Here is a 24,947-nt window from a genome sequence, read left to right as displayed (position 1 = left end):
TATGTCATTTTCACAATATTTAGCATATTTGTATTGGATATGTTTACTTACATAGGCTCTATTGTCTGCAAACAACATCCCTCATTTACGTTGCAAGTTGACACCGCGATGCAGAAAATGCATGTTTCATTGTGGTTAAAGGCTGCGAGAGGAAGAACAAGAAATGTGGGCAGCGTGAAAGGAGGGAAATTAATGCCCCTAAAATGAAAGTGAATCAATATGGCTGCCTCAGGACCTGAAAGGTGGAATGAGAATGAGAGCGGGAGCGAGGGAGGAAGGTGTTGAAGGAGAGTGTGAACAAGATTAATAGTTGTTTAAAACGGAACCATATTCATCAGTCGCCAGCTTCAGGTGCAGAGCCGAGTGTGTGCGGGTGAACACAAGTACACTTTGCAGTAAGTTTACACTTCCAACTTTGTTTCCCTCGTGACTCTTTCAATAAATGATCAGCCGAGCATAATAGTGATTACTTTGTTGTACTTGGCAAATGAGTTCCCTATCGCCACACACACACACACACACACACACACACACACACACACACACACACACACACACACACACACACACACACACACACACACACAGGGGTCATGAGCCAACAGCACCACCTACAGGTTCAAGCAGCGTTCGATTCAGCTGTTCACAAACAAATCACAGCAGAGAAGGTGCGTTCTGTTGCACAGCTAATGGTTTATTCGTGCCAACAATATTCAGGAACACTTTGAGCCTTCATGCATAAAAAATAATCATATTACAAAATCATCTTTTCTACAGGCTGCAGATGGATGTTCCCAATAAATAATCAGTAAAAAGTTTAGAGTCACACGTCAGGAATAGAAGAAATACTCTGGCGGCTGCATTCACACACACAGACATGGACACACACACGCCTCTGTCCATTACTTGCACTTGTACGTGAGCTGTTTACGGTGATAGTGGATCCACGCAGGAGCAGCGACAAGTCCGGTCAGGAAGCCGATCATGGCTCCCAAGCTGCAGGACACGGGCCAAACCTGCAGTACAAGAAGAGGACAAGTGAGTCCGATCGGCCTGAGCTGTTAAACGCATGTCCATCCATTGGTGCAACGTCCAGTCACTGTAAAGGGGAACCCTTTAAGGAACTGGAAGTCCACAGAACCGATGTCATGTAGAGATATGGTCCAATTACCACTGTCTACATCTAATTAGCATTCTCCCTTCAGCTATTATGTGGAGAACTCCCTTTGCAATCATAATTTGAATATTTTCCATTTTGTCATTTAGAATTTAATGGTTTCTGTGCTGAGTTATAATTGTGTCCTAATGGGGTTGTGTTTATTCCCCTTCCAGTGATGAATGGAAAGAAAATACTTGTTAAGGGAAGAGCTATGTTCTGGTGTGACTAGTAAAAAATAAACATTTTCTGCATCTATCATATTAAACAGTCCTTTCTTTTTTTGCAAACACTGCTCTGACAAACAATCAACCTCTGCACTAGTTATATTTTTCTGGTCCCATACTGACAGTTTACTTGGATCCCAGCATAAACCTTTCATTGTGCTGACCTGCCAAGGCCTGTCCCAGTCCAGAGGTATGGGGAAGGCCCCAACCCAGGCTCCCACCAGCGTGCAGGCGACTGTAATCTGCAAACAGGTGTCCCACACGGACATCGCTCTGCAGATGAAAGCACAAGGACTGTCTGTTAGGATGGATGTGTGCAATATATAAAAAAGAAAAAACAGGTTTTAGGTTTACCCATGGCGACTGAACACTCGTATCCAAGCCTGGACGTTAGGGCCGAGGATGCAGAGACACCTCAGGGTAGTCAGAGACGTCAGCAGCACTGCGAGAGAAAACGTCTCTAACGCAGACCTGTAACAAACACCAGATGCTTTTATAGATTCATACATGCATTCTGGCAGAGGACACAACAGCCAACAGCTACTTACTCGATCAGTGGAGCGCCGTAGAGAACCACCACAGTGTGGAAAAACAGGCATGACAGGAAGAGGTACAGGACAGAACGGAACAGTCTAGACAGCTGCAGAAGGAAATGAGGAGAGTTAGAGATGACTACTGTCACACATCCAGCTTTCAGTATTAAGTATTAATGTTCCTTCATCTTAGAGAGTAGATCAATTTCTTGTGACAGGGACATTGATCAACATCTCTGTAAACACAAGACTAAACCAGACGGTCTTCCTCTTGCCAATTGTAGGTGATGGAAGATAAGGAATATAAGGGTTATGATTTAATATATTACACCTCCATATAAATAAAACACAAAGCTATTATTGAGGCACCTGTAACCCAGTGCTACCTCTATCCCCGGACAGTCACCTTGTATCCCAGCGAATGCTTCTTGGTGGGCGGAGTGAGGCCGAGCAGCCAGAAGACGGCGACACTGACTGCGGCGATCGAACCGGACACCAAGTAGAGCCACAGCAGGTGAGTCCCATACACCGAGAAGCCCGGTACCAGCACCGCAGGCAGGACGGTGGCCATGAACACCGAGCTGGCGATAATAGCGTGGGTGGACGCCATGGCTCTAATTTCATGGTCCCACATGATGGCTATCACTTCCTTTGTATGATAATGCAAAATAAAGTGAATGGAATTGAAAAAAAGACACTTTAAATGTTAATTCAGCAGCAGATGTACCGGTCAGGTCAAAGCCATGGATTGATAGACTTAACTTCCGTAAACACGGATCAACTACCACTTCCGGGTGGGCTTCAGAATAAAAGACTGGTGTTTAAGGTTGCAGACTCGAGTTTTTCTTAATATCGCTCTTACTGCTTTAAATTCAACATTTTCACATCTACGTTACAATGTTACTGTGCATATTTATTTTCTAAGCATTTGTTTATTTTTGCAGTCAAAAGTAATCAAGAAATATTACGATTTAGTCATTTTGCACTTATCTAAGATTGTGCGCATTGTATAATGCACTTCACTACTATAGTTTTGGAATCATTAAAGTGACTGACTTTTTGATTTTTCAGAAACAGGAAATTTACTTTGTACGTAAATTTACACGATACATTATTAACCAATCACAGACGGTATTAAAGTTTTACCCGAATATTCAGTAATAGACAATACCGACAGCCAATGACATTTTACGTTGTCGTATCGCTGTAGCTTTAACCAATCAATGTGTTGCAAAACCGTGGAAGAAGAGAAAGCCACCGGAAGTTTACAAATAGCAACCCAGTAAGCTAATAGTTAGCTAACATTTTTTTGTTTTGATCAACTGTTAAAAACTATCGGTTTTAACGAAGAAAGAAGAAGGATGGTTTGTGAAAAATGTACGTATTCGCTACCCAATCGCTTTCTGGACCCAACTTTGAGCCTGTGTTCGTTTTCTAGCGAATGTTAAAGATGTTTCCTGAGCTAACGTCGTGCCTTTGCTCGCAGTTCTTATTTTGGTTCATGCATCTGATCTTGAACTTTATTTTAACAGTTATGTTTTATTCACAATCCATGTTACGCTTTCAGGCGAGAAGAAGCTGGGCAGGGTTATTACCCCCGACACCTGGAAGGACGGAGCACGGAACACAACAGGTGACCTCAATACGCACATCTAGATAATATGAGATATTTGTCATTATCATGTGCACTTGTTGTCATATATAACACAACTTATATAAGTGTTGTCTACATTTACTCAGAAAGTGGCGGTCGTAAGCTAAATGAAAACAAGATGCTGACTTCAAAGAAAGCCAGGTGGGTATAAAGAATTGCTTGGATTTGCTGTTTGTAATGATTTTATAAGCGATCATTTTAATTTAATTTATTTTTTTCCTCCTGTCAGGTTCGACCCCTACAGCAAGTCGGGATTTGCTATCTGCAGGATCTGCAAGAGCTCTGTTCATCAGTCTGGATCACACTACTGCCAGGGCTGTGCTTACAAGAAAGGTACAAACTCCCTCAAAAGAAACGTGCTAGGGGAAACTATGTTTGGCTAGTTTTTTCTTTAATCAAATTAAAGCAACGTATAAAGTTACAAACAAGTAGTTCAGTTACTAATAAAGTCAGTGAACCTCTTGACACTGTTTGAGAGGCCAGTGCTCCATAGTCTTTAGACCTTGATCACCCTTGGAAGTGGACAGACGCTTGCAGTTGAAAGCCACAATATTTGACAGATCAACAAACATGACAAAAACTACATCAGACTATTTGTTGATTTAGTGATGTATTTGAAACTTCTGGATGACTTTGTATCTTGATGTGTTGAATCTGAAATGTGACGAAGAGTAATATAGTAAATAGTAAACACACTTTCTCAAAATGTACAGTAAGCAAGTTATATGCTGACATTGCTTTTTTAGCCTATCATTGATTTTTTGATTTAGTTTCTCCTTCTTTTCTTCACAGGAATTTGTGCCATGTGTGGAAAAAAGGTTTTGGACACCAAGAACTACAAACAGACATCTGTGTGAGTGTATGCTGATCAGAGAACAGTTCTACAAGAATAAATAGCAGATGCCACGTTAGAAAATCAAACGTTAGTCAGTTGGTTCCATAACGTTCTGTAATAGAAAATTGTAACTCTTTATTGTTGTTCCATTTCAGTTAAACTGAGATTTTATTTTTAAAATGGCATGTTTTAACCTTACAGAATGTTCAGTGGTCACACACATGCAGACACACAACATTATTAGTTATAACTATCAGTTGTTGACAGTTTAAGCTTCCAGATTATTTGTATATTTTCAATTCAGCTACACTTGTATTTGGATGGTTTGTTTTAGATATTGCTGCTTGTAACCTGTCAATTATTGTGTATTTAAGTGAATAAAACAAATCAATATAATAATAACATGACTATGATGGTTTTATTGTACCTGTGCTGGTGCCATCAAGGGTATCATTTTACCCGATTACGCACAACATATCCATATTTCCCCTTTATGCCTGGTATAAGTAGATTACTCAGGTATAATCGTATTTGAAAACAGGTGTGACCCCCTCCACTCGCTGCTGTCAGCGATAAAGGTAATAGTTCACAGTCTGTCTGACAACAGGATCCTCCTCCTGATATTTAAAGGCCTTGCTCTCCCTCGGGCCTTCAGCCACATGTACACACTTGTTTTTACCACACATTATTGATTTCAATCGTGAAAATAGCACAAACACATGCTGTGTCTTCAGCTAATACAGATAATATCAGTTTTATTTGGCTGTATCAAGTAATATTCAAGGCAGCACAGCAAAGTAGCCTGTTGTTAGCGACAAAAACTACCTGATTAGGTAATTCTGTTACCTCACTGCCCTTTTGTTCTGTCATTGGGTGCTGTGGAACATTCAAGGACAGGATACCTGAATGCACCCTCTCATGATATGGAGAAGATCTAACATCGATGAAGAGTGTATGTCAAGGGTTATTTCAGTAGCACAGCCATTATTTCTCAGTAGATCCTAATAGTTTGCTAAGATTTCTGCACCCATATTTTAAAGTAAACTATTGTTGATGTTCGGCCATTTATAAATAAATAAACATAGACAGTTTTTCCTCATGTTTAATCAGTTTATTTCAGCAAAAAAATCTTTAAATGTTAAAGTAGTGATAAAATGTATTTAGTACATCCATTAGCTGTACTCTCTAGCCTATGGATATTAAAAAAGCATATTAAAATGTGATATATTACAAATGCTTTATAAATGTATTTATAAATGACAAAGCTTGTTAAATTATTAAATCAGTGAATTCAAAATACAATAATAAACCAAGGTTCAAGAGTAATATTTTGTAAAAGCACCAGTGAAATCCCACCAGAAAGCATCGTCACACTACAGTATTGCACTCTGTTTCATAACTTATTACAGTATTGCTATTTCAGACTGTAAAACATCCACCAAGGCACAAAGACTGAGAGTCTTATGTATTTATCTGTGTGTGTGTGTGTGTGTGTGTGTGTGTGTGTGTGTGTGTGTGTGTGTGTGTGTGTGTGTTCACAGTGATTCAAATGATTTCAGTAGTAGAAATCTTCCAGGCTTCAGTGTAATGAGGTGAATTCCAGAGTAGGATCCTGTATCTAGACACAGCTTTGTCATTTACATAAAGCGAAGTCAGATACAGATCCACTGTTGCTCCGGGGCTTTTTGTGTGATACTGTGTACAGAGGCTTGGGAATGAATAGTGTGCGCCGTCTGTAAGGCTTTAACGTACAAGAGTCAGGAACTCCTCCCGGGTCCTGGGGTCTTCCAGGTAAACTCCCAGCATGGTGCTGGTCACCGTGCGGCTGTTCATCTTCTGGACGCCGCGCATCACCATGCACATGTGCCTGCAGAGTAAAGCATGGCTCTAAGCTTCGCTGACGGACCAAGTGATGTGGCTTTTGATCATAGAGACATAAATGTGCACTCACGCGGCTTCGATAACCACAGCGACACCTTTGGGCTGCAGCGCCTCAGCCAGTCCCGTGGCGATCTGCTTGGTCAGGCGCTCTTGAACTAGGGTGAAAGGAAGAAGTGGGCACATGTGGGCCTGATACTCCAGAATTCTAAAAGCTGCACACTGCATTCACTCGCTTACCTTGAAGCCTCCGACTATAGATCTCCACAATCCTGCAGAAAGCAGAGGAAAAGCAGAGAGATGTGATTAGAGATTGGGCGTAATAATGATTAATCCTCAATAAACACACGCTGGCGTTAGTCCCTGACCCCTGGCGTCTCATGCCGCTAGCTCACTGTACATACTCCTCATCTGTAAATGATTCATGTACTAAATTCTCTGAACTTGTCCAACAACTGTCGAAGCATCCAGCGACTCCGTTGCTGTTATTACGGGACAGTATATTCAGAGGCGGTGCCGTATATCAGGAAAAGGATGAGAAGAAGACAGACAGAGAGGCTGTGATAATAACCGGTGATTCCCACAGGACTGATGGGATTTTCTCATGGCTCGAGAGCAGCGGGTTTAGGCTTGTGTCTGTGCGTGTGCTTGATGAGGGGCCTAGATGATAACCAGCGAGCTTAGATTCTAAGCCTCCAGGTCAAAGCACTGCGATAACAGAAGAACGCAGCCGACTGGCACTAATGCTAGAAACATACAGCCACAGTGAGCCAGTGTGTGTGTGTGTGTGTGTGTGTGTTTTACCTTGCCAGTTTGCTCAGTCCCACAACCTTTTTGTTGGGGATGTAACCGATGTGGACCTGCGGTGGAGAGATCGACAGTGCAGCGGTCACAACGCATGCACAGACGCCCAGCTTATTCAATCCTCCTGACTTGGGTGGGAAACGTACGTACCTTGCCAAAGAAGGGAACCATGTGATGTTCACACAGTGAAAACATGTCTATGTCCTTCACGATCACCATCTCATCGTGGTCTTCATCAAAAATGGCATCGTTCAGAACGTCTGCGGACACAAATATGCACAAACACGCGTGGTTGCACTGCAGAAGTCTGACATTTAGTCCTAAACATTCACTTGAAGTGCTTCACCACGTTTAAATATTGAGTTGAAATTTGAATTGCTCCCGATCGTTCCTAAATGCATGCTCACGCACACGTACACACGCATGCAGATGCGGGTGAAGTTTCTGCAGCAATCTCAGCATCAGAGTCTGATGCACGCTGATCAAATGCACGCTGACGCCCGACCCGCCAGACAGAGGAGCCCCTGGACTCACCCTCCACCGTCTCGTGGTAGCCCTTGGTGAGGAACTGCATGGCCTTGGCGGCGCGCAGCGGGGTGCGCAGCAGCCCCTGCCGGTCCGTGTCCTCCCCGAGCTCCCGCAGGATGCAGGTGTAGGCGGCCTCGAGCGCAGGTAGGAGGGACTCGTCCTCCGCCTCCTTGCGGGACGTCTCGTGCTTGCGGTGCAGGGCGGGCTTCTTGGTGTCTATGATGAGGCTGCCGAAGCCGCCGCTGCCGTGGAACTCCTCCACCACGTTGCCGGTTCCGTTGCAGTGGCCGTTCATGTCGTGTCGTTCGTGAGCGTGGACGTGGAAAGAAGTCGGGGGAGGACGCGGTTCCTGTCGTCGGGCGGTTCTGCGGGTCTGCTGAGAGACTCCCGGCGCTCGCCGACCTTATAAAGCCTGACCGCCGCGTGCGCGTCAAGGTGCCACCCACGTCAAATCACTGAGTGTCGTCAGCAGGGGTAAATGTCATCGCCGACCCCCCCAAACCACGCACAGCATGGAAGGGATTTTTTCTGCATCTCCCATCACTTGACGGTTTGTCGCAGCCTCATCCGTCCACATTCATTAGTTATGATTATGTTACTAGAAACCAGACAGACCCCCCTTTTATCATTTACAAAGCTCAGCAGGCTCATGACTTCACGTGGAGCTCACACATGTTTCTGTGCCGTCAGGCTCATTATGGCTTTCAGAATTTTGTAGTTATTTGAAGGCGACTAGAAGCGAACAGTATATTGCGATCAGAGGTTTCTGTTTGCTCTGAGACTGGTTTCTAGTGACACGAAATTATAGTGATTCACAAAAAAAAACAATTAGTTAAATTGCCCCTAATCCCTTATCTTGGTTTTGTGCAAAACCCCTCAGTCCAACACTGTAACATGATGCAGAATTTAAAGTAGACACTGCACAGATAAATACAAAACACAGACATGCAGCAAAATCCATAACGCAAGTTGATTTAATTCAATAATAGTATATTATTCAGCAACGCTGCAGGAAAAGACAACACGGCCACATGCACGATAAAAGGGTGCAACACAAACAAATGCAAAATCGTTTTTATTTATTTTTTATTTGTTTAATTAGTTGTAAGTGTCACTATTGACTCTCGGTGTAGTTTCCATGGCAACACGTCACAACATGACGTATTTCCTGTTTGGGAGCGCTGGTGGCGGGAGATTCCAGCATGGCGGTGCAGCCGAAGCAGAACCTGTCCATGGACAGTGCAGCCGAGCACGGCTTCCTCAGCTTCGTTTTCTCCATGCCGGAGAAACCGGACACCACGTTCAGGGTGTTTGACCGTAACGACTACTACACGGTTCACGGGAAGGACGCCATATTCGCGGCGAAGGAGGTTTTCAAGACGAATGGAGTCATCAAATATCTGGGCTCGGGTAAGCTAGCGCAGCCTGTAGCCTGGCTAACGGTGTAAGCTAGCTGCAGCTCGCAGACGGGTACTACGTTATTTTGTGTGGAACTTTGCAGGAAGACAGTCTTAGTCAGAATGTCGTTTAGTTTTGAACAAAAGCGAATGATAACAGTAACTTACGGCTATTTTATCAGGCCGCTGTTTGCAGGGCTCATGTCTTGAATCCTAATGCAGCAACATTTAAACATTCTTAATAATGTGACTATTGACCTTCATGATTTATAGGTTCCAGTTATTGACTTCAGTGCTACATGCCGGATTTCATGTGTCTGTGGCTCTACTGTGTCTGTTGGTCAACAGGAAGTCGCAGGCTGGAGAGTGTGGTCTTGAGCAAGCTGAACTTCGAGGCCTTTGTGAAGGACCTGCTGCTGGTGAGACAGTACAGAGTGGAAGTGTACAGGAACCACAGCAAAAGCAGTAAAGAGCACGACTGGAAGCTTGAGTATAAGGTGTTGTTGAGCTGTCATACACCTAAGCATGTTAGATAAAGCCACAGAGTGTAAGATGTCATAATAATCGTCCTATCCACTCAGGCGTCTCCTGGAAACTTGACTCAGTTTGAAGACGTTCTGTTTGGTTCTGGAGGAACCGGAGCAGAGGGCTCTGCAGGAGTCGTGGCCGTCCGATTCGCTACAGGAGCCGATGGACAGCGCGTGGTCGGGGTCGGCTATGTGGACGCAGCGCAGCGAAAGATGGGAGTGTGTGAGTTTCCAGATAATGAGATCTTCTCCAACCTGGAGTCGCTGCTTGTCCAGATCAGCCCCAAAGAGTGTCTCCTAGCCCAGGGGGAAGCCAACACGGAGGGCAACAAGCTGCGGGAGGTGCGTTAGATTGTGTGCAGCTTTATTTGTTAAAATGCAAAACAGCGCGTGAGTGTTACTTTGTGCGTTGTGTGTGTAGGTTGTGCAGCGCGGTGGCATGTTGGTCTCCGAAAGGAAGAGAGCAGAGTTCAGTAGCAAGGACATGGTCCAGGATCTCAACCGACTGCTAAGAGCCAAGAGAGGAGAGACTGTGGCCAGTAACACGCTGCCTGAGTTGGACAAACAGGTATTATAATGATTAAAGAGTACAAAAATTCTGTATATTGGACATTGAACTGCAACTACAGCTGTTGGTGTGTGGTTTGGTTCACAGGTGGCTATGTCGTGCTTGGGCGCCGTTGTGCGTTTTCTCGAGCTCCTCTCTGACGAGTCCAACTACAACTCTTTCAGTCTCACCTCTCTGGACTTGGGTCAGTACATGAGGCTGGACAATGCTGCTGTGAGGGCTCTCAACCTCTTCCAGGTCAGTCTTAGAGATTCACCTCCCTGGAGTTCTTAATAATAGTGATACAAATGCAAACTGACTCTGTACATTCTGTGCTTCAGGGGTCACCTGACGACACCACTGGGGCTCATTCTCTGGCCGGTCTGTTGAACAAGTGTCGAACGCCACAGGGTCAGCGTCTGGTCAACCAGTGGATCAAGCAACCCCTCATAGACAAAACCAGAATAGAGGAGAGGTAATACACTGCCCGGATTAAACATCCAAGATCTGATATCAGATGCTGGAAAACCACTTCCCTGAGTGAAACGCGTTTTGTTTGTGTAGGCTAGACCTGGTGGAGAGCTTCGTGAGTGACTCTGAGCTCAGGCAGACCTGTCAGGAGGACTTGCTGCGGCGGGTCCCTGATCTTCACCGTCTCGCCAAGAAGTTCCATCGCCACAATGCAACGCTGCAGGACTGCTACCGCGTCTTCCAGGCCGTGAGCCAGATCCCTGCGCTCATCACAGCCCTGGAGAGATACTCTGGTACACAAACCCTCAGTTTATACGATGTGTGTGATGCTAGAGGCTTTCTACCAACACGAAAACCAGGATTTGTTGGCTAATATGGGGATATATTTTATTGCTGTTGCTGAAAACAAAAAATAGCAATTACTTGATAAAGTCTGCCTTTAAATAATGTTTATTTATTTTTGCATGTGTGTTGCAGGGAGCTTCCATGTTCTGTTAGAGGCAACGTTCCTCAGTCCCCTTAGAGACCTGCAGAATGACTTCACAAAGTACCAGGAGATGATAGAGACCACCCTGGACATGAACCAGGTCATTACTTTTTATAAGTACGGAAAGTAAAATGAATAAGGCTCTGTCTTAACATATGATTCCTTAATGTTGTGTGTTGTATGTAGATTGACCACCATGAGTTCTTGGTGAAGGCATCGTTTGATCCAGTATTGAGTGAATTAAGGGAAAAAATGGATGCACTCGAGAAGAGCATGCAGGCGGTGTTGAACAGTGCAGCCAAAGAACTAGGTGACCACACACACTCACACACACACTCACACGCTCACTCTTATCTCAAACAACCACAAAGAACATTATTGATTAATCAAGGTCGAGATGGTCCTTGGAAAGACGTTGTATTTTCAGGGAAGGAAGCTCACGCATAGATCTGCTGAGTTTTTGTGATGGCGTGACAAACGTACCAAATCAAGCTGATTACACCATACAGTCATGTGTTAAAAATATATTGGTTTAAATTCAGGATTTCTTTCTGAAACCACATTAAAGGAAGAATTCGTTGTTGAAATTAGTTAAATTAAAATTAAAAGACATGAGCCAAACATACTGCAATGAGGTCAAGGCTTTTATTTTAGTCCAGCTTTGTCCTTAACTTTGTGTCTCAGGTCTGGATGCTGGTAAAACTGTGAAACTGGAGTCAAACGCCATGTTGGGTTTTTACCTGAGAGTCACCTGCAAGGAGGAGAAGAGCCTGAGGAATAATAAGAAGTTCACCACGCTGGACGTTCAAAAGAACGGTGTGCGCTTCACTAACAGGTCCGTCTCACTGAGTCACACGCTCGGCACCGCCCTGTGATTAACCCCCCACTCGTCCCGTCAGCTGACCGGCCTCCACTCACATGTGCCCCTTCACGCGTTTACAGTAAGCTGAGCTCCCTGAATGAGGAATACACCAAGAGCAGGGAGGAGTATGAGGAGGCCCAGAACGCCATCGTCAAAGAGATTATCAACATTGCCTCAGGTGAGGAACTAATCGCGACTCACAGGCTCATCAGCGTGAGATTGGTTCAACAGACAGAAGAATTTCAGAGCTTCTATGGAAATTAATCACATGGAATTTGCCTTGTGTGACCTCTTAGTAATTGATTTCTCAAACATTTTTTGGAAAATGCTACACGCTATGTAAAATGCTCCTGAGAGTCAAGGAATCGGTGTGGCAGTGGTCACATGCTGCTCTCCCCTGCCTCTGTGGTAATTAATTTAAAGCGTTTAACTCATTGATCATCAGGTTACGTGGACCCTCTCCAGGCGCTGAGCGATGTGATAGCACAGTTGGACGCCGTGGTGAGTCTCGCCGTGGCGTCTGTCTCTGCTCCAGTGCCATTTGTCCGGCCCCGCATCTTGGCCGACGGCCCCAGGCGTATGGAGCTGCTGCAGGCCAGACATCCCTGCATGGAGACGGACGCAGACACCGCCTTCATACCAAATGACATCACCTTCGTCCAGGGAGAGAAGAACTTCTATATTATTACAGGTGAAAATAGTTTAAAAGAAATTCATTAAGATGTTTGAGTGAAAAGGGAAGCAAATTCAGAGTCAAATGGCTTTTAGGCCCTGTTTATCTCACCTATAACTATGATGCAGTTCATCCATATGTATTATCATCTGCAGGACCGAATATGGGAGGCAAGTCCACTTTTATCCGGCAGGTTGGTGTGATAGCTTTGATGGCTCAGATCGGCTGCTTCGTGCCATGTGAGAAGGCAGAGCTCAGCGTGATTGACAGCGTTCTGGCTAGAGTGGGAGCCGGCGACAGCCAGGTGAAAGGCGTGTCCACCTTCATGTCTGAGATGTTGGAGACTGCCGCCATTTTACGGTAGGAACACGCGCACGAGAGCTCGTTCACAGCGTCGCTGAAGAAATTGACTGGACGTCTGGTTTGAGCATCTGCCGTCCTTCTGCAGCTCGGCCACAGAGAACTCGCTCATCATCATCGACGAGCTTGGCAGAGGAACCTCCACATATGACGGCTTCGGTCTGGCCTGGGCCATCAGCGAACACATCGCATCCAAGATCACCTGCTTCTGCCTGTTTGCCACTCATTTCCATGAGCTGACTGCACTAGCTGCACAGCAGCCCACTGTCCGGAACCTGCACGTCACTGCGCTCACCACCCACAACACCCTCACTATGCTGTACAGAGTCAAACCAGGTCGGCACCAACTCGTGCAGGTGGTTCCTTTCTACCATGAGTGGCTTTAATTCTTCAACCACATGCATCTGCCCTTTGTCTCCAGGTGTCTGTGATCAGAGTTTTGGTATCCACGTCGCCGAGTTGGCTTGCTTTCCACCATCAGTGGTTGCCATGGCAAAAGAGAAGGCGGAGGAGCTGGAGGAGTTCCAGGAACCTGCAAGGGGGGACTTGGAGCAGGAGGAAGAACCCGAGGCCAAGAGACGACGGACAGACAAACAAGTACAGCTTCGTTTTCCTGTCCTGCTGTCATCAGTCTGAATGCAAAACCAGTCAGATGGCCTGAATAGTTGATTGGGGCATTAAGACAATTACAAAATGGGTCAGAGGACATGACTTGGTATTATGTTGTATGTGATAATGTGATTGTGCCTCCGAGGGCAACAAAAGGGAGAGACTTGAGCCAGTACCTCGTGATGTGAAAGGCGCTTAACGCACCTTAGCGTGGAATTTGCCGTAAAATGCGATTTACTGAGTAAAATGTAAACGTACAGACGTGATGCGGTGTGACTCCCTGAACATAGTTCATTAGTGCTGATTGTGGATAAAATGCCACAGATGCTTTTCATACTGTGGCTGTAGATGCATCACTGCATTTTGTAGCTTTCTTCAGGTGTCAAATGATTTGCTGATGCAGTACTGGACTGGATCAGCTGGAGGTTAATTCATCATCTTGTAATGATGCTGATTTAGTTTATTGTCCAAAAAATGATGCACCAGTTTGTCGGGCAACCAAATAATTTATCACATAATGGAAATCTCAAAATACCATTGATTTTTTTGTTACCTTTTTAAACGTGGGTTGAAAACATCATGTTTGTGTAAGTTTAAAAGTCTGTGTTTGAAGTCGTATTAAAAAGTGCTGCAGATTGAAATTTTTTTTATCAAACTGACAAATGGCCTTTGTTTCAGGTGGGGGAAGATCTGATCCAGAACTTCTTGGAGAAGGTGAAATCGCTTCCAGCTGCCGCCATGAGTGATGAGGAGGTGAAGGCAGAGCTCAGACGAATGAAACAAGAACTGGCTGCCAAAAAGAACTCGTACATCACAGAGATTCTGGCTCGCTGTGTTCCAGCCCAAACTGCTTGAGTTTAGATGAGTTTAAATGGTTGTAGTTGAACACTAGAACACACACTGTATAGTTTTTCAATAAAGACTGATTTTTGAATAAAAGATGCCACGTGTTTTTTCATGTCACTTCTTTAGAAACTGAATTAGATAAATTGTTACACATCCATTAAAGCTGTTTGTACCACACTGGATGATAGTGTCATTCAGGCTGTGCTTGCTTTAGCTTCTCATGCACAACTGTTTGTTTTTCCAGTGATCCATAAACATTTATGTAAATGCAGTTTCCTCATTTATTAATCAGAAGGCAGCTTCTGGTCAGTTCTGTTACAACAGATCAGCCTGATGGGTGTGTCGCCTCAGACACACAAGCTGAACAGCAGTACTTTAAAGAAAGTTCTTCCTTTTAGGACTTAGTCCTTAACATTTTCTACAACAGCACCAGTTAGCTACTGGTAATTATGCAAGATGTGAATTTAAAAGACAAGACACCTGTGATCTAATAAAGTTTTATTTTCTTAGAAATGGCCAGTTTCCTGTTTTCTTTTTTTCTTTCTAAGAAAGTATACCCCTTTTTGAATTTCACCTAGCATCTACATAATGGTTATTGAATACTTCACAATATATTAAGTCTAGATGTTATGGTACATGCATACGATTCAGGCTGCATGAGGAGCCACAGTCACCACGATACACGGGGAGAGAAGGGACGACGGTGGGGGAGGGTCCTGCAGAATAATTCACGGTTCCAGTTAAAGGAGCTCTGATACCTTCTATTTAACCCTCTCCACAAACACTGACTGCATTAACATCTGAACATATACACACGCACACTCACAACTTTCACTGTACACAACACACATGTAACCACACACCCACACTCTTGTACAATTGAAGCCCCTCCACCTGCCATTTAAACTAATAAAGTGGAGAGGGTTTGTAGTGTTTAAACAAGATTCTCTTTCACAGAAAGAAATTCACCACTGGGACGTTTGAGTTTCTGCAGTTTGCCTGGGTGTCGGGGTGGGAGGGGGGACGCTAATCAAAGAAAAATAATAATAATTATAATAATATATAATAAAATAAAAGACATTCAAATACACTCAGCTTTTTGCTTAAAAATACAAAACTACATGAGAAAGCATTGAAATAAAATCCATTGATCTTAACATATTTTTGTTTTTTGTTTTTTAAAAAAAAAAAAAAAAAAAAAAAAGCCCAAGTGCTCCGTCACACACACACAACCTTTACCCACACACAACCGAGCAACATCTGCCCTTCTGTTGCCTAGTTACAACTGCCTGGGCAGCCAATGGGGATGGCAGCTGTGAGGAAGCAGGAAGTCTTTCGACAGCAGTGCTTGTGAAGAAGTAGGAGTGGGCCCAGAGCGAGGGTTAAAACCAGAGGGGATCTTTGCTGAGGGTAGATGCAGGACACCGTTGGCCGTCAGATGCATCGCCCCTTATCTTCCCTTCTTCTTGTCTACCGAGTGCATTAAGAAATACTCTGTTGAGGAATCTCTTGTGGCCGTTCAGTCAGCTCCACTGCTCCCTCTAGCGGAGGCTGCCTCTGCTGCAGCGGGCAGGAAGCTGCTTCCTCTGCAACCTCTTTCCTCCTCGATCCCATCTGAGAGCGCCGCGATCACAGAGTCTCTCTGGGTCCTTATGGCTGCAAGTGTGTATGTAATTGTGTGTTTGCGTGTGTGTGTTTCTGTGTGTGTTTCTGTGTGTGTTCGGCTGTGTGCAGTGAATGCGTTTGTATGTTTATGTCACAGACTGTCCAATCAGCTCGATGCCTTCAGTTATGTTGCAGCGTGTTGGACTCAATGGGCGGTGCCGAGTCATACAGAGTGTCCGTGTCATGTGTGGGCTCTCCTGCCAGAGTGCACGGGTTGGACAAGGTTCCTGCTCCGCAGTCGCAGAAAAACCTAATGGAACAGACACTGCAGATTTAGAACCAGCGCCTCTTTGAGTAAGTGAAAGAGGTTTAGTTACACAGTTCCTAATCCAAGATGTCATGAACTCTGAGACTTACCGATCGTGCCGTATAAATTCTACATCATGCCCTTGGTGGCATTTTTTGATGCAGTTAACGCAGATGGCATTCCTATCTGTTGTGTTACAGGTGTGACATCTGCAGAGGCAAATCAGACACATTTAAAACACGAGAACCAAAATACAACTATTTTCATTACTGATTAAGGTGCCGCTGTGATGCTGTTTACCTGTAAAAGTCATGCATGGGGTAACTGGTGTAACTGGAGATTTTGTAGAGACATTGTCCTCTGCTCACTGCCTTCTCAATGGCATCCTGGTTGTTCAGAATCTTATTATCTGATTAATAAGAAACAGAAAATAATGAGAAACGCAACAGCACAGGCTATGGGCAAACTGTATTTTTACAGGCTTAGGGATTATTTCCAGTCAGTAGTTGTACCTTTCATAGTGACGTTGACTCCTGAGGCCAGAAACAAGCCTCCAAAGCGATTGTTGAAGATCTGGTTGCTCTCTAGTGTGGCTGTGGCATGGTTAGTGATCTCAATACCTAAATGTGAGCGTTAGCCATCATTAGCACCAAAAGGTAGGAAACAGATCATATTTGTGCTCTTACAAAGTTGATTCTGAAGTAAGCAAACCTGCAGCGAAGCCATCAAAAATGCGGTTCTTGCGCAGTATTGGATGGCTGTTGGTGCTGATCAGCACACCAGCCTGCGCATTCCTGAAGATGTCGTTTTCTTCCAGCAGACCTGCAGAGAGTCACAAGTGAAATGTAGGACATTACTAAGAAACAAACCAAAAAGGAAACGGGTAGAAACTGATTGAAGAGGCAACAAACTGTGCATCTTACCTCTGCCTCCGTTGAAGATGCAGATGCCTCCATCTCTGCCATCATGAATCTTATTTCTTCTCAGGGTAGGGTTGCTGTCCGTCTTGATCCACACCCCAGCCATGGCATTGTCAAAAATCTCATTGTCCTCAATGAAGCCCAGACCTGGCACATTAAACAGCAGCAGGTTTAGATATAGTAAGTACACGCACATCACACAAGACACTTAAGGTTATAAAAGAGAAATACAAACCTGAGTTGTAAACTAAAATCCCTCCATTCTGACCTCCCCATATCTTATTACGCCTGATCTTGGGGTTGCTCCCTGTCCTGTTAACAGTCAACAAAGGTTTATTTGAATCACTTAGAAGATCGGGAAGCTTGAATGAAAAACCAACCATGAATATACAGCAGAAAGGTGGCAGTCGTTACCTTATTTGAACACCAGAGTACATGTGATTGTAAATGTCATTGTCTTCCAACACACCGTGGCCGTTGTCATAGAAATACACACCAACCTTAAAAGAGAAAGTCATAGAAATTAAAAAAAAAACCCAACACTTTACTATAGAATAGTAAAAGCAACTATAAAAAACATTTCCAATGTCCAATTGACTAAAATAGTTTACTCTGGGACTGTGTTTACATTAACATAACTTGCCTCCAGTAATAATTATATTCTAGCTAAGAACTCAGTGAAGGTGTTGTTCCAACCTCTGGCATCCTGTAATTTAGTCTCCCCCGCTTCTAACAATAGTTAACAGTGATCCTGTTAATACTTTAGTAAAGCGGTACTCTGTAGATCACCTTCTGTCATCTCAGTACATCTGGCATCTTCTCAAAACGCAATTACAAGCTGATAACCTGATCAACCCAAGGCTTACTGCAGGATTCAATGCAAATTCAATTGAAGATACTGAAATTCCAATAAAACTCTTATGAAAGGAAACATGGAATTATTACCCAGCAGTATCTGTGTTAGACAATTCCCTGACCACTAGCTACTGGTGCTGCTGCTTGTGTGTGAGGGTTCTGGTCTCTTACCTGTTTGCCGCTGTGTATACGGTTCTTGCGGAGCACAGGAGTGCTGCCTGTGGTCACCCAGACTCCTGCCAGCGTGTTGCTGTAAACCTCATTCTCTTCGATCACCCCTTGGCCTTTTTCGTGCTGAAAAGCAAAGGAAGATCAGGTTTCTGTTTATACAATAGGATGCGATTATACACCATAAATACTATGCTATATAACTGTATTTACCACATAGATGCCCCCGTGCTGACCATCATGGATCTTGTTGTGCCGTACAATGGGGCAGCTGTTAGTTCGGATCTGGATTCCCGCCAAGGCATTACCATAGATATCGTTATTCTCTATCAAACCCCGACCGTCACCGAAGATGTACACCCCTCCTTGGTTACCGTTGAATATTGCATTTCCCCTGGATTTTTAAATAAAAGAATAAACATATCGGAACAATATTGGAATAAATATATACACAGAGACAGAATAATGCTTTTTTTGTTAGCTATGTTGAGGTGTTTTATTCCCACCGTATCGTTGGGTCACTGTTGGACGTGATCCACACCCCAGCAAAGTTGTTAGCATAGATTTTGTTCTCTATAAACTGTCCCCGGCCCTTCTCGTGCACGTAGATGCCTCCTGTTTGGCCGTGGTGGATCTCACAACGCACTACTGTGGGGTTGGCGTAGGCCTTGACCTCAAAGCCGGCTATACGATTTCTATGGATGTTACAGTTCTCAAAGTAGCCCTAAAAACAAAGAGTGACATTTTGACTTGGATTTAAAGTGGGGAAAAAAAACCCATAAAAAAAGCAAAGATGGGAAATGCTGTTACCATTCCATGGTCAAAGGTAAAAACTCCAACATCTCGCCCATGGTGGATGTGGTTACGTCTAATGATGGGATTACCGTGGTTCTTCACCCAAATTCCTGCTAGAGCATTGTTGCTAATTTCATTATCTTCATAAATGCCCTGAAATTAAAAGAGTAAACTGTTAAAGTCTGAATGATGTGTGTGCAACACAGTGTGTGCACATTTATGGCAAACCTGGACTGTTGAAGGAGGGGTGCTTTTACCTGTGCATGATCTGTAATGTATAGTCCTACGTTCTCACAGTCACTGATGTTGCAGTGTTTGATAGTTGGACAGGCTCCTTGGCCACTCACACACACAGCTGAACCCACTAAAAAAGAGAGAAATAAAATTTAAAGTACTTGTGCATTGCAACCAGAATCATCTTGTGTGTCTGTGTCTCAGCGTCACCTGTGCATGTGGAGCGAATGATGCAGTGATCGATGTTGGGGCTGCAGTTGACTGTGATCTCCAGACAGTGGTGGGCGTTATGGTGCTGTGCCGACTTATCATCGGGATTAAACTGAGGAGTGAGGAGCAGAGGAGGTCAGACACACACTGCGATTACTGACAACACATCAAGCTTCTGTCCGCCCACCACATCCACACTGGACTCATGTTGCTGGAGATGTTAATGCCTTCAATAGTTGGAGCTTATTACATTATAAATGTGTGAAAGAGAGACAAAATGATCAATACAATTAACATGGAGGTTGTTTTGTTACTGAGGAGCTGTGTTGAGCAGAAATCCAGTTTATATATCTCTACATTACTATCACCTCTGCTACTAACCTGAAAATGGAGAGTGAGGGAGATAATTATTTGTTTACTAGCTTCCACCAAGGCTGCCTTGAGTTTAAAAGACTTTTTAAAGTACCGCCTGGAAGCGATGACAAGCTGCCACACATGGCGATGTTTGACACTCACAAAATATATATATGCTATGATGACATCTGACTTTAGGCAGCGCTAAAACAGCCGAGATCTCAACAAACAATCGTAATTGTTACGTAATTGTTCACAGGATCACCAGATGTACTTTGGACTTAAACAAGGTCGCCACTGATTTTAAAAGCATCAGATGTAGACAAACAATGTGACGGGCACAGAGACGGAACCATTCATTTATCTTATGTCCTCCTTAATAAGGCTGTAGACGTTTTGACAGACAATGCATCAAATTGTGCCGATCTTAAAATGAAACGTCGATTCTGAACTGGCTGACAAGAGTGTCTCCTTCACAGATCTGTCTGCAGCGGCTGCAGTTGTTTAGCTTAGCAGACGGCTGACAGGTTTTGTTAAGGTAAATACGGCTTCGGCAAAGTGGAAGCAGGTTCAGACGGGTTGTTTTAATTGCATGTAGCTGTTGTAGGGCTAAACATGTAGACGCACTATTTCTTCTGGGGGTCAGTGATGCAGTAGTAAATACTGATCAAAGTAAATCATAATCAAATCTTGCTCAAGTCCAGCTGGGAAACTTTGCTACGCATTTTGCCATCTCATATACAAGGAAACAAAAAAAAAACAGAGACTATGTGATTTTACATCCCAAGTAACATCCAACAATACCGTGGAAAAACAGGAAACACAACTCCTAAGATACACAATGCTATTGTTTACATATGCAAACAGAAGCGATTTGTAGGAAAATCAGTGAAACACATTGGAGATAGTTTCATTACATCCACCTGCCTGCTTTCTCAAATACAATGCAATTTGCATTGTCATCTGATTAGTACACAATCTAAAATTAGAGCATTTTTAGGTTTACTTCTACAGAGGTAAAATGTGCTTACCTTGATGGTCATATATCCCACATAGGCATCCTCAGAGCCTTCCATGAAGACAAAGGTTGAATCTCTAGTATTCTCTATCACCACCTTGTCTGCTACTTTGCCAGGAGCTGTGGGGAAAGAGAAAAGCAGTCATTACTACCTCAAACATAAGGACATAAACACAGCTAAGTGTGTTTCCCTCATCTTGAGACATTGATTGTATGCAGCACAAGCATCAAAGTTTAAGCAGGTTTCAATGATAGATATGTTTACCTGCACCAATCATAGTGATGGGGGACTCAATATAAATCCACTCATCAGTATAGATGCCAGAGTGAACGAAGATTAGACCGTCAAAGTGAGCCTCTTGTACCCCACCCAGTGCGTCTTCAATGGTGTCATAATACTGTCAGAGAAACACACACAGTCAGGCACAATAAACACATGCCTAAACATAATCAGCAGAAGGCATTTTAAAAAAAGACACATTTCCCTATCAGCAATGACATGTCCTTTAAAATAATAAGCTTTTAACTTACGAGCATATTCTCTCTGCCTTTGTATCTTCCAGGGTTACTGTAGAAATGCTCAGCAAATCCAGGTTTTACATGGGCCCCTTTGTACTGCAATACAACAAAAGCCAGGGGGTCAGCTTACCTTGATACAAGTCACATCAAACCCTGTCCAACTTCTTCCGTACAACAAGAAACCGAATTTTTAACTATTCACATCAATTAGAGCAGCTAACAGCCCTGTACATTTCACAAAAATGTTTCATTTTCACTTTACAATATCCACTATACAGTAAAAACCAGTCTTCCATGCTTCACATCATGCTGATTTAAATGTAAGTACATAGAAAATTATTTGCATGCTAAAGCTTATGCAAAGTGTTTCAGCTTTGCTGCAGGGATATATGGCTTTGCAGATAATATTAAATTCTTAGCATACACAGTGATGTAATGCAAGGATACAATAAATCTAAAGTCCCTCTGGAAGCACATTCTCCTCAAACAGACCAGTTATCCATAATTATGGGGAGGAACTCACCAGCTGTTGGAAGCTCTCCTTCCAGGGGTTTGGGTGTTCATGCTCCTCAGGGCTGACCTGGTAGAACCTGCCTGGCTCAGGGTGCATCATGGGCCGTGTGTACTCAAACACATCCATGTACAGGCGCTTCCTACAATATCAAAGACCACGTTCATGGAATTCCACATGCAGATCTTTAAATGGTTAATTTTCCGAAAAAAAAAAAAAAAGCGAGCAGATTCAGCGACACTGACCATAGGATCGGGTCGTTGGCTAGCTGGCTGAATCTCTTGCAGACACATGCTGCCTGACATAGATCCTGTTCTAGTAAGTAGGAGAAGATCTTCAAAACAACCTCATCTGGAAGTTTTTGCTGCAGATATTGCTCTGCTGGGGCTGCTAAAACACACAAAACAAACCGATGATGGAAACTTAAGGAGAGAGATCACACTGGACGCATGTTATTCAATGCACTGCAAAATATCGAGGTTCACCAGCACACACAGAAAAACACAAAGGTTTAAATAAACAAACTAACACACTCCTTTCCCAGCTACAGAGATTTAACACACACCTGGCAGGTCGTGGCTCTTACCGGACACTCGTGCCCGCTTGGCTCGATGGCCAAAGCCCTCTGTGGATGACGTGGAAGCTCCCTGTAAAATGGGACATGTATGATATTACATTCATGCCAAGATTGATTGATTAAGTAATCAAATAGTGACCTTACTGCTCTGTCACAAAATCATTGCTTTGTTGCTTGAATTTACTATCAAACACACGCTAGTCTGTATACATATTTAAGAGGCAGTGGGACATGTTTAAATAATACAGTTTTCCAGTCTAACCTCCATTGGGCCCTTGCTGGGACAGGCAGAGGCGGTGGCAGAGGCAGAAGCGGTTCTCTTGGGAAGCAGGGTCTTGCGTCTAAGCTGGTAGGGACTGTTCTGAGCTCCTGGACCGGACTCCTCAATAGCCATCTCTGCTGCAGCTGCAGGAGCCTCCTCATCTGAGCACAAGAGAAAACACACTTCCACTGCATTCCTCGCTTCGTAAAGGCGCACTTCACTGCACAAAAGGTGCACAGTGAAGCAGGATGTGCAAACAATAAAACGCCAAAAAAAAATCACATCATTTGCAATATAACGAGTCTGCAGCAAAAATGTTTATTCTCGTCACCATTACTGACACAATGGTGTGCATTCAGCTCGCATGCTGCGTGCACACTGCGCAGGCTAACGCACTGGTAATAAGCTGCTATGGCAGACAAAGGTTAGTGATTGATAACGCAACCCCTGCAGCCCCATTACCGGCCCTTCGTGTATAACAATATCCAACTCCTCTCGGCCACTGTGCATTGGTCGGGGCCCTGTGCGAGCCGAACCGGGCTCATCTTTTATGGTGCTGTCAAATTAGGGGCCGCAGACTGGGTCGATCAGACGTGCGGCTAATGGCTAGAAACTGAAGTGCGTAGCTGGCAAATCCGCGGCGTAAACAAATCAAGCTACGGCTAACAGGCACCGAGGACATGGAAAATGATAGGGGTCCAATCTGCTGCTTAGCTCCTGCCTCACAAAATGGACCCGTGGAACAATACCGAGCACATCACAGCTGATCCGTGCGCTCTTATAGCGGGGACGGCTAGTTAGCATTGCCCCCGTTCGCTGCTAATGTTTTGTTAACGATACACCCCAAAAATGGCAGTCCGCAGACGAACACCCTCCGAATCGGTTGTGACAGCTGGGAATGTGACGGCCGGGCGGACGTGGAGGTTGTGCTCCGAGCGTGCGACGTCGGCCCCCGGAGCGTCAAGCGGGGGGTTACCTGAATGTGAGCTATTAATGTTGACCGTGCGGCTACATACGCACTACGTTAGACGGAGACAACCCCCCAACCTCCACCTAACCCGGAGAGCTAGCTAGCGCCGCTAGCTAGTCCCAATCACTCAAGCCAAACAAAGCGCGGCCTGGCCCGAGCCACGGAGCGGCGCGCCTCGGCTTTTCCTGCGAAACCCGCCGCGTCTCCGTGCGGGGAAACGTGACAGCGGCTATAAAAGGGCGCCGCGCCGAGGCTGCCGCCCCGCTAACGGAGTAGCTGGCCGTGGCCTAGCTTACCTCTGTCCCCGTTGTTCCGTTCGGGCTGCACCGGGCGCGGCCTCGACACTCGCCTGGGTCTCCGGTTGGTGGCTCTGACGGAGTTCATCAGGGGAGTTGGTTGTTAGAAAAATACGCCGCTGTCCTCGACCGTCCGCCGCTGAATTCAGCCCTCGACCCTGCTTACCGCCCGGACAGCGTTTTACCCAGATGCCCCCACACGAGCGCGATCAGAACCCGCTGGTATTTGGGGTGTAATCGCTTTTTTTTCCTCCGCGGTGTTACAGCTCGCCCCGTATCATCGCTCGGTGCCAGCTCCGTCTCAGTCTGTAGCAGGAGGAGCCATTAACCCACACGGGAAACAATCGCGAGAAAAATAGCAAAGGGAGCGTTCGACCAACCAGATTTGACGTTTCATAGCTGGCTCCTGCTGCAGCCAATCGGGTGCTTTGTACTTAACCAACCTTGTTCTTCTGTTAGGGTTCGGAACCGGTCAAGCGGCGATTTCATGATGATCACAGCAAAGGGCTCATCAAAAATAATCTATACTTATAGCATCATCCGTTTATAAGCACTTTAGATTAATATTAAAGCGTCCGAACAAAGGCGAAGTTCACAACTACTGAAATCGAATGACTGCAGATATTGCAGTCTGAAATGTTCATATACATATGCAGAGTATGAAAACCTGTCACAGAGTAAATATAAAATAACTAGTAACCGTCTTTTCAGGCCGCTGGGTCTGTAGCCATCAGTCTTATTGAGTAACCCATCGCATCTTAATAAGGAACTGATGTATATTTGGCATATTTTGATAAATAGTACAATATGCTTCCATAGACGAATGTCCTGCCATTTAAACAAGTGCACACAAAAGGCATTATTTCTAATAATCATAAATAAATTAAAACTAACATGGTTATCCTCTGCTCTACATCCCTGCCTTCCTGCGCTTGTTCAGACACACTGCAAA

At 44.5% G+C, this 24,947-nt stretch overlaps 5 protein-coding genes across 8 annotated transcripts; 2 read left to right on the top strand and 3 right to left on the bottom strand.

Moving 5' to 3' along the window:
- Positions 1 to 673: 673 nt before the first annotated feature.
- Positions 674 to 2,704, bottom strand: pigf (phosphatidylinositol glycan anchor biosynthesis, class F). The gene is made up of 5 exons (XM_029134208.3): positions 2,323 to 2,704; positions 1,932 to 2,023; positions 1,738 to 1,854; positions 1,548 to 1,656; positions 674 to 1,016 (listed from the first exon to the last, which is right to left on the bottom strand). Exons 1-5 carry the CDS (start codon positions 2,548 to 2,550, stop codon positions 903 to 905), a joined length of 660 nt encoding a protein of 219 aa, XP_028990041.1. The 5' UTR covers positions 2,551 to 2,704; the 3' UTR covers positions 674 to 902.
- A 429-nt stretch (positions 2,705 to 3,133) lies between these two features.
- cript (cysteine-rich PDZ-binding protein) lies at positions 3,134 to 4,807 on the top strand. The gene is made up of 5 exons (XM_029135449.3): positions 3,134 to 3,293; positions 3,484 to 3,549; positions 3,657 to 3,711; positions 3,800 to 3,903; positions 4,363 to 4,807. The coding sequence occupies exons 1-5, from the start codon at positions 3,278 to 3,280 to the stop codon at positions 4,425 to 4,427; spliced, it is 306 nt and encodes a 101-aa protein (XP_028991282.1). The 5' UTR covers positions 3,134 to 3,277; the 3' UTR covers positions 4,428 to 4,807.
- Positions 4,808 to 5,889: 1,082 nt separating this feature from the next.
- Positions 5,890 to 8,018, bottom strand: gch2 (GTP cyclohydrolase 2). Its single transcript, XM_029134179.3, has 6 exons — positions 7,622 to 8,018; positions 7,238 to 7,347; positions 7,088 to 7,143; positions 6,524 to 6,555; positions 6,357 to 6,441; positions 5,890 to 6,272 (listed from the first exon to the last, which is right to left on the bottom strand). Exons 1-6 carry the CDS (start codon positions 7,908 to 7,910, stop codon positions 6,149 to 6,151), a joined length of 696 nt encoding a protein of 231 aa, XP_028990012.1. The 5' UTR covers positions 7,911 to 8,018; the 3' UTR covers positions 5,890 to 6,148.
- Positions 8,019 to 8,781: 763 nt separating this feature from the next.
- On the top strand, positions 8,782 to 15,604 carry msh2 (mutS homolog 2 (E. coli)). Its single transcript, XM_029134174.3, has 16 exons — positions 8,782 to 9,025; positions 9,361 to 9,509; positions 9,594 to 9,881; positions 9,961 to 10,107; positions 10,195 to 10,344; positions 10,428 to 10,561; positions 10,651 to 10,850; positions 11,035 to 11,144; positions 11,231 to 11,354; positions 11,729 to 11,879; positions 11,987 to 12,084; positions 12,352 to 12,597; positions 12,735 to 12,939; positions 13,028 to 13,275; positions 13,361 to 13,536; positions 14,227 to 15,604. Exons 1-16 carry the CDS (start codon positions 8,818 to 8,820, stop codon positions 14,401 to 14,403), a joined length of 2,811 nt encoding a protein of 936 aa, XP_028990007.1. The 5' UTR covers positions 8,782 to 8,817; the 3' UTR covers positions 14,404 to 15,604.
- On the bottom strand, positions 14,878 to 24,338 carry fbxo11b (F-box protein 11b). 4 transcript variants are annotated; one of them, XM_029134175.3, is made up of 22 exons: positions 23,996 to 24,338; positions 22,730 to 22,890; positions 22,456 to 22,537; positions 22,136 to 22,280; positions 21,903 to 22,032; positions 21,392 to 21,475; positions 21,126 to 21,258; positions 20,874 to 20,980; positions 19,489 to 19,600; positions 19,302 to 19,408; positions 19,060 to 19,197; positions 18,756 to 18,973; positions 18,463 to 18,643; positions 18,253 to 18,375; positions 17,641 to 17,726; positions 17,462 to 17,538; positions 17,230 to 17,373; positions 17,018 to 17,128; positions 16,819 to 16,926; positions 16,607 to 16,715; positions 16,417 to 16,515; positions 14,878 to 16,309 (listed from the first exon to the last, which is right to left on the bottom strand). In XM_029134175.3, exons 1-22 carry the CDS (start codon positions 24,081 to 24,083, stop codon positions 16,180 to 16,182), a joined length of 2,673 nt encoding a protein of 890 aa, XP_028990008.1. In that variant the 5' UTR covers positions 24,084 to 24,338; the 3' UTR covers positions 14,878 to 16,179. The 4 variants fall into 4 exon arrangements, with proteins under 4 accessions (XP_028990008.1, XP_028990009.1, XP_028990010.1 ...); XM_029134176.3 differs by having other exon boundaries at positions 22,136 to 22,277; XM_029134177.3 differs by having other exon boundaries at positions 22,477 to 22,537.
- Between the last annotated feature and the right edge of the window lie 609 nt (positions 24,339 to 24,947).

The sequence above is a fragment of the Betta splendens genome, chromosome 19 (genome assembly GCF_900634795.4).
Source record: "Betta splendens chromosome 19, fBetSpl5.4, whole genome shotgun sequence".
NCBI lineage: Eukaryota > Metazoa > Chordata > Actinopteri > Anabantiformes > Osphronemidae > Betta > Betta splendens.
Note: the sequence above shows the minus strand (reverse complement) of the source record. Positions and strands in the feature narration are given on the sequence as shown.